Genomic DNA, 14,458 nt, shown 5'->3' with positions numbered 1-14,458 from the left:
ATAAAAAAAAAATGTTGGGGCGCCTGGGTGGCTCAGTCAGTTAAGCATCCAACTTCGGCTCATGTCATGATCTCACAATTTGTGGATTCGAGCCCCGCGTTGGGCTCTGTGTTAATAGCTAGCTCAGAGTTTGGAGCCTGTCTTCAGATTCTGCCTCTCCCTCTCTCTCTGTCTCTCTCCTTGAATTCTCTCAAAAAAATAAATTAAAAACATTTTTTAAAAAAAGAAGAAAAATGTTAAGGTCAAAAAGGATTCCTGAGAATATGGTACTAGAGGTCAGAATTGATGGATTCTGCTGGCCATGGAAAAACCTGGACACTAAATCTCTCTCCCCTGGACCAGTGTCCTATGGATGCTCTATTTACAAGGCTTTACTTAGTAAACATTTGAGTGCCTATTACATCCCATGGATTGTGCTAGGCACGGAAGGATATAAAGGTAAAAGCAAAACAAAACAAAAATAAAACAGTTCCTGCTCTAAATAAGTTTATGGTCTACTGGTGAGGATGATTATTATACAGCATGGAAAATTATATGCTAGGAGCACCTAACACAACTGTGTGGGAGCTGTGGTGGGGAAGGAGGGGATCTTTCTAGAGGTCATAGCTGGACTGAGTCTGGAGGAACAAATGGGAGTCAGGAGACGGCAGAGGAGCAGGGTCGCCCATGTGCACATCATAGCACCCTGTGAGTGCACAGAATATTTTGGGAACTCACTGCTTGTTGTATTTATTCTGAGCCTGAAAAGTAGGTTTCTGAATATCTTTAGTGATAGCAAACCCATTCTTTGAAGTGGAATTTGATATTGTAAAAAACCAAAAGTTACTAGATATTCATGGACAACAGAAGGAAACTTTCCAACTTGTATCCTGGAGAAGCAGAAGGGACCCGAATCCCAGCTCACAGTTGCCAAGAAACCCTATAAGAGGCAGGTGCAAAACATTTTCCCCCCTCTTTAAATTCAGACTCATTAAAATATGTATTTTCAGAAGCCACTAATGAAAATAAATTGGGCAATCAGGCTGGCTCACACACTTATAGTAAAACACGAGGTGTGATTTTTTTCAAGTAATGAGGATCTTCTTCCATGCTAACAAGGGGTTCTGGAGACAATTCTAAAAGAGGAGTCTCAGAAATAGTTTGAGTTATGGCACCAAATTTGGAGTATATTTATATTCTCCTAGGAAAACAGCTTTCATCTGTGTGCTACTCCCCAGGATCTGTTTATTAACAGCAGTGTCGATCTCCTTAGTTTCATTTGATAGTTGTGCCATCTTTAAACAGTGTTATTCAAAAAAATTAGTCAGGGCACATGGGTGGCTCAGTTGGTTAAGCAGCTGACCTTGGCTCAGGTCATGATCTCACAGTTCCTGGGTTCAAGCCCCACAACAGGCTCTGTGTTGAGCGCTCAGAACCTGGAGCCTGCTTCAGAGATTCTGTGTCTCCCTGTCTCTCTGCCCCTCTCTGACTCCTGCTCTGTCTCTCTCTCTCAAAATTAAGTAAACATTTTAAAAAATTAGTCAAAATCTCAGGAAATTCCAAAGGAATTCCTCTCCCTCCTTCAAAGAAACCTCCCCTCTACCTGGACTTTTCCTCCTTCCTCCTTCAAAGTCCTCTTCCTTCTTCAAAGAACCCTACCCTCTATCTAGACTTTTCTCTGGCCCCTGCTGCACTGCATAACTGAGACAAAACACGGGTTTCTAGTACAAAAAAAAAAAAAGTACACAAGAGCCCTGGCCTCTTTAACTGGGTGGGGGCCTGCTCTTACCATTTCTTTGAAATTGCTTGGTGCTAAGGGGCTGCCTTCCACAATTTGTTTGCTGTATTCAGAAATAAACATGTTTGAAAGAGGCATCATAATTAGCAATGCTTTTAAGATTCAACTAAATCATGGAGGTATTTATGTTCACCATTACAATCAGGGCCTTTTTATTTCTTATATAATTAAAACAGATTAGGAGTTTGATATGGTCTTTGGGAAATCATCTAGCTCATTAACCTGAGAGCAGACAGGGTTAAATACTGGAGTTGTTTCTTTGGGGCAGCCACACAGTTCTTGAGGGAAGGAAGGGAATGGGAATGGGTTTTACTTGGGTGTAACCTTTCACCAGTGGCTTGTCATCCCTAGTTTACCTGTATCTGTTCTTGCCCACCCCCTCCAGTCTATTCTCTCCATAATGCAAATAGATTGCACTGTAAAAAACAAACCTACTCATGTCACTTGCCTCCCTAGAAGCCCTCAAAAGCAGCACATTACTCTTGGGAAAAATACCAGTGTCTTTACCCTAGCCGCTAAAGCACTGCCTGATGAGACCCTGCCTGCCTCCCCAGCTTTGTTGCAACCCAACCCCCTTACCCATACCCCCATGAACCAACACTAGAGACTTCACAGTTCTTGGAATGTGCTCTCTCCTGCTCCAGGGTCTGTTTAATGCTGTTCCCTGAGCTCAGAGAGCTCCCTTTCTACTCCTTTAACCTGCTTTACTATTAATATTCCTGCCTTATTATATACTCAGGGCTGCATAGTTCAGAGCAATCCATTGGTAGCATTTGTTACAATTTTAAAATTACACATTACTGTGGATTAATTTGTATATATCTCTCCTACTAGATTTTAGGAGAAAGCCTAGATTTTAAGCTCTATGAGGTCAGAGACCATATTGTTTTACTCATTTTTGTATCCCCGTGGCACCTACTAGACAATGAGTAAATTTTTTAATGCTTATTTATTTGTTTTGAGAGAGAGGGAATGAGTCGGGGAGGGGCAGAGAGAGAGGGAGAGAGAGAATATCAAGGTGGCTCCATGATCAGCAGGAAGCCTGATGCCCACACAGTGGGATCATGACCTGAGCCAAAATCAAGAGTTGGACACTCAACCAACTGAGCCATGCAGGCCTCCTGAAAATGGCTAAAATCTCCACGGAGCAAATAAATGAGTGTGAGGGCCAATAATCTATGTGTGCAAAGATAAAATACTAATGGGTTGGTATAACTTGGTTATAGCAATGTACATATATTTATATGTATATGTCATATATGTATATGTAAATTTTTAATGTCTACTCTAGTAAAGTAAAAGGTAGGAGAGAATGTAACCAGTTGAAAAAGAGTGAGCACCATAATGTTTATTGGTTCATCCATTCTTCATTCATTTTTGTTCATTCAGATGTAACAGGATGGAAAAACTTCCTTTTTATTTGAACAACTGTCACTATAAAATTTCCTTAGAAGGAGAACAGTCTTGGCTGTAACAACAATACAAAAGACTGCGGTAAATATTTAGGCTAAGAAGTGGGTCCCCTTCCCCTGGACCCGTCCTTACTCCACCAAGCAATGACAGAAAATACAGTCTAGGCAGTTGGCTTTCTGACCTTCTGACCCATTGCAGAGAAACTACAGAAAAAGTGACAACTCAGTCTTTTGGTGCTCTTAGGTGATCTCTCTTGTATATTAATTGTCACCACTTGGTTATTAACATGAGTTATATAACATTTTATTTTATCTTTTAAATGTTTATTTCTTGTGGGGGGGGCAGAGAGAGGGAGAGAGAGAATCCCAAGAAGGCTCTGCACTGTCAACCCTGAGCCCAGCACAGGGCTTGATCCCAAATCAAGAGCCAAAATCAAGAATTGGATGCTTAACGGACTGAGCCACCCAGGTGTCCCCCATATGACAGGGATTTTAAAATGGAGACTACTAATAAGTAACTGATCTGGGGAAGTCTATGCTTTTGAGTGAAATATCTATATTATGTCTATGTTATAGATAACAGGCAGCAAAATTGAAATTATATTGTAAGCAATAACATGTTTGATATACACTCTTACCTTAATAGAAGACCACCCCACCTCTGCATGAAATAGAGTAACTTAATTATTGACATCATGAGGGAAACAGTGATGCTGGAGAATAAAATACATAGACTGTTCTTCTTGTGCTCTGAATAAAAGATGTAATCGGATGCAATCATTTCATTAATACACACATGGCCCTGTAATGGAAATACAGAGGACCAGATGGCCAGGAGTGGACCGAGATGAAATGAGATGGGTGTTTGCAGTTTAGCAACGAACTACTTAGCCTGTATGGATTATACTAAGTACTTACAGAACCACAGGAACACATTTTCAGAATGAAATTCTGGCTTTGTGTCCAGAAGCACCATTCCCAGCACAAGAGGAAAGCCTATTTTATTGGGCTCTCACAGGGCTATTTTGCCTAAGTAGTTGGTAGTGGGTATTATTGCACTAGTGCACAAACCTGACTGTATGTTGGAATCACCTGGGGTGTTTTTAAAAAAATCAAAACATTGGACCCACCTCCAGAAATATTTTAATTGGTCTGGGATACAACCTAGGCACTGGGATTTTCCAAAGCTCTCCGGGTGATCCTAATGTACAGTGAAGTTTAAGAACCACTGTGTTAATGTAATTCCTATATTTCCACAAGTAGGACCACTTTATAGACCAATAAAAGAGACAAATATCTGTGTGGTGTGATTTGAAAAACTCAGAACATCCCCTACCCCCAAATAGCTATTCTCTTCTTCTGTATGGTGTTTGGAAAACTACCTAGAAAATTCATGTCTTTGAATGAAGGCTTTCCAAGTTAAATGAGGATAATGCCTCTGAGAAGGATAATACATTAAGTGGTTATCAGTTATTAACACCCTGGTATGCTCATTTATTGGATTATTTTCCTTTATGGTGGTAGTGTAAGGGGTGGGGAGTGGGTGAAGTACAACAGTAGGAGGCTCAGTGGTCACTAGGTGTGAATTCAAGGTGAGTTCCAGGGATGGGAGGTATGACCAAAGTCAGTCTATAGTCAAGATGGAATGATGATTTGATAACAAAAAGACAAATTTGGTGAAGGATTTTGCAGATTAGAGAAGACTGTGACGTGGATCAAATGGGCAAGTCAGAATCCGTGGTCTTGACAAACCCTTGGCTGACTTATAAAAGTACTGCAGTGAGGGAGCTGAACACATAGTTAGCAATGAGTGAGTGATAGCTTCTTTCCAAGCTCACCCCAGCTCCAGAAACAAGAGCCTGCCATACTATACTTGGATTTGGTGCCCAAAAGTGATCAGAGGCAGGCAGGGAGATGAGAACTAGAAAATGACAAAAGCTTCTGGGCTGGGTAATGCCTGAGTCCCCAGAGTCTTGGCAAAAAGAGAAATTGGCTGATTTCAGAAGGTCAAGGTTCCAGGCAACCAGGAGAATCCATGTATGGTTACAAAAGCAAGAAACAACCTTGAAAATAAGCTCCAGATCTTAAAGAAGATTCCTTTGGAGATGAATATCAGTGCCATACAATTATCTTGGCTGTAGATACGAAGCAACCAGGTGAATCCAACTTTCAGCACTACACTCTGATGTGGAAGACCTGAAGGAAGGGCGCACATGGAAACTAAAGTCTATTCTCCCAGTTTAACAAACCTCCTAGAGGCAGGTCCAACCCACGTGCACTTCCCCTGCAATTTCCTCATCTCTTTTCTACAGCCTGGAAATTCACTCAGCTGGAGGCCCAGCTATATCCTGCATGGCTGGGACACTGGCTGGACAGCAACAATGAGAGTGTGAAGAGGCGGGTGCCCAGACTCCAGGCAGGCTCTTCTGCACTGTAGCTGAATGACTTCTGAATAGTGTTGACTTAAAAGAAATCTCTTCCTGCGGGTTTAATAAGCTCCCGCTGGGATGCTCCTGATGTGAATGGGAATCACGACTTGACATAGATGTGAAACATTATGTGTCAGCAGGACTGATCTGGTTCTTAATGGAGTGCTAATTTATTTGCTGTGATTTCACGCATCTGCTTTGGCCACAATGTCATATTACGTTAATCCCTGAGGTATCACCACACATAGGTGTATCCTCTATATACAAGGTGGGTGGGGAATGGGGAATTTGTGTGTATGATTTTTTTAAAGGGGATATATACCTGGGGTGCCTGGGTGGCTCAGTTGGTTAAGCATCTGACTCTTGATCTTGGCTCAGGTCATGATCTCACAGTTAGTGGGTGAGCCCCGTGTTAAGACCTCAGGCTCTGCACTCACAGCGCAGAGCCTTCTTGGGATTCTGTCTCTCCTTCCCTCTCTCTCTCTGCCCTTCCTGCACTCTCTCTCTGTCTCTAAATTAATAAGTAAACTTTTTAAAAAAGGGAATTATACCCTTTTATGCAAAGGACTAGCAAGCAGAAGAGTTTTTATTTCCTCACTATTTGGATACCTGTTCTCCTGGGGAAAGGACATGGTTTGGTATTTGAGACCACAAGATTGAAGAATAGTTTTGAAGGTAACAGGCTCTGGGAAGTCCTAAGCCACACAGAAGCCACCATATTCAGGGCTACTTATAATTATGGGTTGGAGAGCTTTACTTCTTTTTTTAATGTTTATTTTTGAGAAGGAGAGAGAGAGTGCACAAATAAGGGAAGGGCAGAGAGAGAGAGAGGGAGGCACAGAATCTGAAGTAGGTTCCAGGCTCTGAGCTGTCAGCCCAGAGCCTGACATGGGGCTCAAACCCATAAACCATAAGATCATAACTTGAGCTGAAGTGGGATGCTAAATCAACTGAGCCACCCAGGTGTCCCTGGACAGCTTTACTTCTATAGGAAATATTACTCTGTACATTTTGTCTGGGCAGCAAAAACAGTAGTGTTTTCATAAGCATTTGGGCTGGGGCTTAAATATAAGTAAGGGAGCACAGAAGAAAGAAAGAGAAAAATCACTTTGCAGCAAAGAGGAGTAGATTTCACTTGCCACCTATATTCTTTTAAGTCGCACAAGACAGGTTGGGTTTGCCCCCTCAGAAGACAACTTGATGGTTTCATTAGGAAACAGATGTATGTAGGCCACTGGGGGAGATAAAGCTCAGTTAATCCTAGCTGCTTGTGAATGAAATGTGGAGGACGTTAACACAGAGACCAATCCCAAACGGAATGTAGTCCCTCCTGAGCCACATAAATCCCGGAGGCTACAGATGCTGGCACCTCGGAATCTATGTACCCAGGCCCACAGTCAGCTCCCCAGGCTGCCTTGCCTCTCTGATGCTGCAGCATAAGACTGGCAAGCCCAGCAGAGGGTTGGGGACATCGGGAGTGAGAGCAGCACCAAGCGAGAGCAGAGGGCTGGAGGTTAACAAAAAAGCTTTCTAGTGAGGGGGCCCAGGCTGCCCCAAGTGCGTAGGGACTTTCACTTGGTAAAAAGGAACCTCTTTCCCCTCTCAGTTTGAATGTAACCTATGGTCCCAAAGGGGCCAAGACCCACTTCTACTCAGGGAACGTGCAGCATTCCCAGGCCGAGGGGAATAGAGAGCCAGAGTAGCCACCCTACTCCTTAAATGAACTGAAGTCTCCACAATGCTAAAGACACTATGGAAAGTACCATGACCTAAAAGGCATGCCTTCTGCTCTCCAAGAATTCACAGTCTGGTAAAGGAGAGGTCAATAGATTCACTTTCATTCTTATCCCTTACACAAAGTCCTAGTGGGGTTCCATTTACCAAATGTTTGAAGCTGCAAAGCTCACAAGTTCACCTGGGAGCCTGCGGCTGAGAAGAGAATGAAGTTCTAAACATGTATGAGGATAAGAGCATATCCCAGATACACCCATGTAGTAAATTGGATCATTGTCAGTAACTCTATTCTCTCCTTGTATTAGAATACTCATGCCCTTTGCTATGTGCCTTTACAGTTATCACCACTAAATGTGGAGAATATTTTCCTGTTCTATGGAAATTACCATTTAGTAAGACATGGCTTTGCAAAACCAACAATCCAGGCATTACTTTCCTTTAGATGCTTATAGGTAGCTACGTTCCCATGATCCAAACCACCTTAATTCTCTCTTCCTTCTTCAAAGTTCTTATCTTCCATCCCTTAAATTTATTAGGTCATCTTCTCTGGGATTCTTAAATAGCACTTTCTTCATAGCTTTTTCCTTACTAATATAACTTTAGGCACTTCACCTAATTTGGGGGTCAATTTTAACAACTGTGAAACAAGGAAATGGGATTTCCTGATCTTAGGACCCCTCTCTGCCCTAATACTCACAGAAACAGATGTTTTCAACTTTTTATTGTTATCAGGCCACTGATGAGAAGTAAATGAAAATGCAGGTACTTAAACTTTGCTTCCATAGATTTTAAGTTAGCAGATTTGGGATGGGACCCCAGCAAATGGTCTAATGCACAGCAAAGGTTATTCTATAAGCTCTATTGTTTTTAATCCAGAACCATTACTGTCATGAAATAAAATGAGTTTTAAATAAGAGCAAAAGGGAGGCACCTAGGTGACTCAGTTGGTTAAGCGTCAGACTTCGGCTCAGGTCATGATCTCACATTCGTTGAGTTTGAGCCCCTCATCGGAGCTTTCTGCTGTCAGCAAGAGCCTGCTTAGGATGCTCTGTCTCCCTTGATCTCTACCCCTGCCCTGATTGTGCTTTTTCCTCTCTCTTTAAAAAAGTAAACAAACATTAGAAAAGAAAGAGCAAGAGCAAAAGGAATGAACTTCCCAGTTGACCTAAATGATGATCTTCAGTTAGAGGGGAATTGAGACAGTGAGAATCTAGCTGGATGAGATAGTGCTCTGAGGAAATTCAGAAGTGTCCAGCTCTACATAGAAACTTTCCATATTTGGGGCACCTGGGTGCCTCAGTCTGTTAAACATCCAACTCTTGATCTCAGCTCAGTTCATGATCTCACGGTTCGTGGGATCAAGCCCTGGGTCGGGCTCTGTTCTGACAGCATAGATTCCCTTTCCTCTTTCTGCCCCTCCACCACTTGCACTCATGAGCTCTCTCTCTCTCTCTCTCTCTCAATAAATAAACTTAAAAAAATTAAAAAACCAAAACAGTTAATTGTTTTCAAGTTGTGGGGATGAAAAGGCTTTTATCTAAAAACAGGCTATCAAATCTAACAGGAGTCTTAAAATATAGGTTCTTTGTATAGATGTTTATGTGCGTTTATATGCATGTGTTACATATATTCAACATTACATGTTGAATCTATATGACAGATTAAACTGTATTTCAAAATAAGAAACTAATGATTGACACCCTAGTCATAACTTAGTGCTTGAAAATTGCACTGTATGAACATTTAAAATGTATTTCTTGCAATCTCTGGCCTTAGGATTATCATCTTTAAGGGTGTACAGAATATAATGATTTTGAGTTTTTTAGGACATCTGAAGATGTTAAACAGATTTTCTATGGGACTATCTCCTTCATTCACCCCTAGTCTAAAATCCTTTACTGCAAAAGTATCTGCCATGGGAGAGAATATAGGGAGCCAGATCCTAAAGAAGCAGGCAGGAAGTCTGAGAAAACACACCAAGTCTGAGTTGGAGGATCGCCATTCCATCTGGAAGCCAATTGGATAATAATATACATACATTGTCATCTTTTGTGTCCTCCCCATCCAGCAGGAAATAAGAGCACTTTCCTCAGCCCTAGTGTTTCACGTATATCCTACACCTTTCCCGTTTTTAGTAGACTCTATTACTTCTTTGCAGTGAAAAACTGCTTCCTTGGGGTAAAGGTATCAGGACTCAGAGAAATTTCACTGATCCCTCCTACGCCAAATATTGAGTTGTGCTTTGAAAGTCATTTTATACAAAAGTGCAGTGTGACTGGACTTAAGCCCATGCCTGTTACCCTTCCTTCCAGGGCCGGGGCCACCAGCTACCCAACCACCTTGGTTGCTTTAGAATTAAAAGCTTATCATGGTGTGATTTATGTAATACACATATGTGCTTTGATCCTTATGGATAATTAAGGCTGTATTATACACCTAAAATGAGTTAGTAACCTTTTTACAGCTGTAGTTTCAAAAGGGTGACAATGACTTACCCGTTGTGCTTTGGGTACATTTATATGAATCACTCCCAACTACTGTGTCTCCTAATACTGACCCCTGAGCTAATTAGCAGCCTGGTGTGATTGTTTCCATTTTGTAGCAACCAATTAGGTAGTTGCTCTGGACAGAACTGACAACAAAATGTAAATTTAAGGACAGAAACCAAATCTGTTGGTCTAGAGGAGAAAGCCAAGGCCAGATAAGGGAAGTGAAAATGAGGTGAGGTTGTGAGCAGGTTTTCTTTCTGTTAGTAGAATACTGGGCCTCCTTAAATTCAGATTCAGACCAAGGTGCCCCATTAGCAAATAAATAAGCAAACACATAAATAAATACACACATAAGCAAACAAACAGATAATTTTTAAAAATAACAGAGCATTTGTGCTGGGAGAAGCAAGACCTTAAGTCATGGCCACCCACCTGCTCACTGGGAGGCACATCCTAGGTATAGACTTGTGCCCACACCCCTTCCTCAGAAGCAGCTTCACATCTGCATTTAAGCTTCAGCCTAAACGGACTCTCATCAAGCCTTCCTCACCCCAGCATCTGACCCATGGAGGCACCCCATCTCAGCCATTCAGTCCTCTCCAAGGGAGATTTAAAAGTGTCCTATTGTCATTCCCACTCCCTTCCCCCCCAACAGCATCTCCATTTAGACAGGGAATTTCGGTCGACTCCCGGAAGACAGAGCAAAAAGGTGAGGGACGCAGGTAGAGAAGCCACACGACCAACTCGCTCCACTTCCCACTCACCCACGCGTCTTCTCCCGGACCCCCCTCCTTTCGCAGGGGACTGGCAGTCAGGTGAGGTTACCTGTGCGCCTAGAGATGCCCCGAGGGGCGCTGCCATCCTTCCTCCCGAAGTCACCCCACTCCCCGCGGGGCCCCCAGGACTTTGCCCCCCTCTCCCCGTGCGCGCGTCCCCTGCCCCTCGGGCTCCGGCGTGCAGCGACAGACACACGCCGCGCTCTCGGCTCCCCTCCGCCGACCTGGCGTGACGCAGGCAGAGACTACTTAAGGGCGGATTAGAGGCGGCGGCCGCGGATTCCCGAGCCCGTCAGCCAGCTCCGCGCGCTGCGCCCGGGCCTCGCAGGAGGCGGCACAGGGGCGCGCGGCGCCTGCAGAAGTGCCTGACGCGGGGGCTGGTGCCCGGACCTTCCCCGGCCCCCATCCCGAGGGTGAGACCTCTCTCTGTCTGCTGAGAGCTCACCGATCTGCACGCTGCCACCCCCGCCCCGCCCCTCTCCTGGGCATCTGTGGGCTCCAGACCCGATCCCCGGACGGCGCGGGAGGTTGGTGCCCGCTCTCCCGATCGCGCCAGCTGCCCCATCAGTTGGGGTGAGCTACGATTTCTTTTCTCATTTCCCTCTTTTAAGTGCAATAAAAGGGAGAGGGGATTCCTGGATTTTTTTTTTTTTTTAATTTGTTTGCTTCCTTAATTGGGGGACAAGCGCTCCCAGTCGGGAGGTGCGGCCCAGGGAGGGGCCGGGAGCGGGAACGTGCCCGGTGCTGCCCAGTCTTTGTCTGCTGCCTCCGGATGCACAGCGATGGGGGAATGGACCATCTTGGAGAGGCTGCTGGAAGCCGCGGTGCAGCAGCACTCCACTATGATCGGGAGGTAAGGGCGCCGAGCCGACTGTCAGCGGGCCCCGTCGGGCGACCCCCCGGGAGTCCCTTCTCACGTCCAGACCGAGCCTCAGCAGCCCCCAGCCCATCATCCTCGGTCCGTGTGCCTGTGTCCCCTGGTAATTGTGCACCCGATGCCGAAGCCCAGGGATGTCCCCCTCCCCCAGCCGCTCCAGATCAGCTCTCTATCCCTTCCCCCTGAAGCACCATTGGGGGGTTGACTCTTCTCCCATTAGAAAAGGAGTTGTTGGCTCAGTCGTGGTACCCCCACTCTCTGGAGTCAGAGCCAATCTCCATCCGGTTCCCTAAATAGAATCTACAAGGAAGGCAGGATTGTGTTTGGACAGAGAAGGGCAAATGGGGAGATGGATCTGCTCTTTGGAACAGATGTATCTTTTCCCAAGAAATATATTTATTAAGCTAAATTGATTTGGCTGTTAAAACTTACAGTATCAGACACCCACACTCCCAATTGATACTTTTATGTCTTCATGTGTATATTCATATGTATATACACTGTAAATATCTGTGTATATATGTGGATATATATTCATAGCTATCTGTTTATATAAGACATTAAGTTCAGAGTTTATACTGAGGATAAATTAAATATCCACTTGAAATAGTTACATGCACACTCTGTGTGTAGACTTTGAAACAGGTACTCTCTGTTTAGATATTCCATGTGCATTTGCCATATCCAGAGTGAAGGTGTGGTTTTTTGGCCTCTGTGCATACCATATATGCAGACGAAATCTGTTTGTTGCAAATACACCATGTCCAATAATGGATATATGTATATGTATATATATATATGTATATATTTGAGATCCTTGTAATATGAAGTGTCCCCAGTCTATCAGCAACCAGCAGAAAGGAAAGAGCCAAAACAGATTTCCTAGTTTCCCAGGTCAGAACCACTTGGGCTGGACAGCTCCCCAGTCAAAGGATTGGCAGATCCCAACCAGAGCAGGGAAAGGAGGAGCAGGGGTTTCCAAGTCAGGGACTCAACCCTTGAGAACCTCTCTCCCTCCCTCTCCTCTTGCTCAGGATCCTGTTGACTGTGGTGGTGATCTTCCGGATCCTCATTGTGGCCATTGTGGGGGAGACGGTGTACGATGATGAGCAGACCATGTTTGTGTGCAACACCCTGCAGCCCGGCTGTAACCAGGCCTGCTATGACCGCGCCTTCCCCATCTCCCACATTCGTTATTGGGTCTTCCAGATCATAATGGTGTGTACCCCGAGTCTCTGCTTCATCACCTACTCTGTGCACCAGTCTGCCAAACAGCGAGAACGCCGCTACTCTACTGTCTTCCTAACCCTGGACAGGGAGCCCCCTGAGTCCATGGGGGGTCCTGGAGGAACTGGGGGTGGAGGCAGTGGTGGTGGCAAACGAGATGATAAGAAATTGCAAAATGCCATTGTCAATGGGGTCCTGCAGAACACAGAAAACACCAGCAAGGAGACGGAGCCAGACTGTTTAGAGGTTAAGGAGCTGACCCCACACCCATCAGGGCTGCGCACTGCTGCACGATCCAAGCTCCGAAGGCAGGAAGGCATCTCCCGCTTCTACATTATACAAGTGGTGTTCAGGAATGCCCTGGAGATTGGGTTTCTGGTAGGCCAATACTTTCTCTATGGCTTCAGTGTCCCAGGGTTGTATGAGTGTGACCGCTACCCCTGCATCAAGGAGGTGGAATGTTATGTGTCCCGGCCTACTGAGAAGACTGTCTTTTTAGTGTTCATGTTTGCTGTGAGTGGCATCTGCGTTGTGCTCAACCTGGCTGAACTCAACCACCTGGGATGGCGCAAGATCAAGTTGGCTGTGCGAGGGGCCCAGGCCAAAAGAAAGTCAGTCTATGAGATCCGCAACAAGGACCTGCCCCGGGTCAGTGTTCCCAATTTTGGCAGGACTCAGTCCAGTGACTCTGCCTATGTGTGAAGGGGCAGCTTTGGGGAAGGCCTAGGGAACGAAAAGTAGCCCCAATGCAGATGACTGCTCAGAGGGTAGCTATATCTGCCCTCATTTACCATTGAGATATAGGACAAGACTGGTTAAGAGGAGACCCTGGATCAATGGGAGAGAAGAGAAAGTAGAGCCATTACCACAAGTGACACCATTGGTTCCTACAGAGACCACTGCGTAGAGTGATGAGATGGAGGAGTTGGACTTCTTTGGGCCCTTCTTATTTATGGCCCTGTCTGATCCTGCTAACTGTGCTTGCACAGTTACCAAGTAGGACTTAGCTCCACTGAGCTCTATATCCTGGTGAATGGCGTGAGACAAACACTTCATTGGTCCAAAATTTGTGACCTATCTCAACAAACATCCCTTCATCCTGGGCTGCAGGACAAACATCCTTGAGGCATCTTGCGTGTACCTCCCCCATCAGCATGCTCCTCTCCTTCAACCCAGGATAGCATGCCAGCTTTTTTTCTGAATCTAGCCTTACAGTAGACCTAATACGGTTTATCTGCAAGCTAGAGGGAATTACATGGGGTGCTTTCTGGAGAATGGCCATGGCAGTGGTTTGCATTAAAGCCCCATCTGACTAGCCCTTAGTCATTATGAAAACCTTAGGAATGTCTCAGTATTTCCAATTTTCTAACTCAAACTGCACTGGTGCTGTTTATTAGGGGCAGGGTTTGGGTGGGAGGGAGGGAATTGCAATATACAAGTATAACACTTCTGTGAGATGGTTGTTGCACTGTTAGGCATGTGGCTATGAGCTTTGGGATATTTCTGCCTTCCAGCTTATGGACTTTGGCTAGCATTAAAATATTTTGTTGTTGTTGTTGATATCAAGGGTGTCTACCTGAGCCGCAGAATTTCCAACTGGTGTATTCCATTTTTCTTATATTTTATTTTGCCATGGTTTGAATTTACCTGTGTGCTCACACCAGAGACCTTAATCACCCCATGTCAATCCCAATTTATTATTTTATCACTTATTTTTGAAACACACACACACAATCA

At 44.7% G+C, this 14,458-nt stretch overlaps 1 protein-coding gene across 1 annotated transcript; it reads left to right on the top strand.

The window, feature by feature from the left end:
* Positions 1–11,399: 11,399 nt before the first annotated feature.
* GJD2 (gap junction protein delta 2) lies at positions 11,400–13,514 on the top strand. The gene is made up of 2 exons (XM_077771666.1): positions 11,400–11,470; positions 12,529–13,514. Exons 1-2 carry the CDS (start codon positions 11,400–11,402, stop codon positions 13,421–13,423), a joined length of 966 nt encoding a protein of 321 aa, XP_077627792.1. The 3' UTR covers positions 13,424–13,514.
* Positions 13,515–14,458: the final 944 nt, after the last annotated feature.

The sequence above is a fragment of the Crocuta crocuta genome, unplaced genomic scaffold (genome assembly GCF_008692635.1).
Source record: "Crocuta crocuta isolate KB4526 unplaced genomic scaffold, BGI_CrCroc_1.0 scaffold156, whole genome shotgun sequence".
NCBI classification, from domain to species: Eukaryota; Metazoa; Chordata; class Mammalia; order Carnivora; family Hyaenidae; genus Crocuta; species Crocuta crocuta.
Note: the sequence above shows the minus strand (reverse complement) of the source record. Positions and strands in the feature narration are given on the sequence as shown.

Excerpts from the sequence above, each read along its gene's own strand:
- GJD2 (XM_077771666.1), top strand. The coding sequence starts at position 11,400 with ATGGGGGAATGGACCATCTTGGAGAGGCTGCTGGAAGCCGCGGTGCAG. Across the intron at positions 11,471-12,528 it reads CACTCCACTATGATCGGGAG|GATCCTGTTGACTGTGGTGG; the intron begins GTAAGGGCGCCG and ends CCTCTTGCTCAG.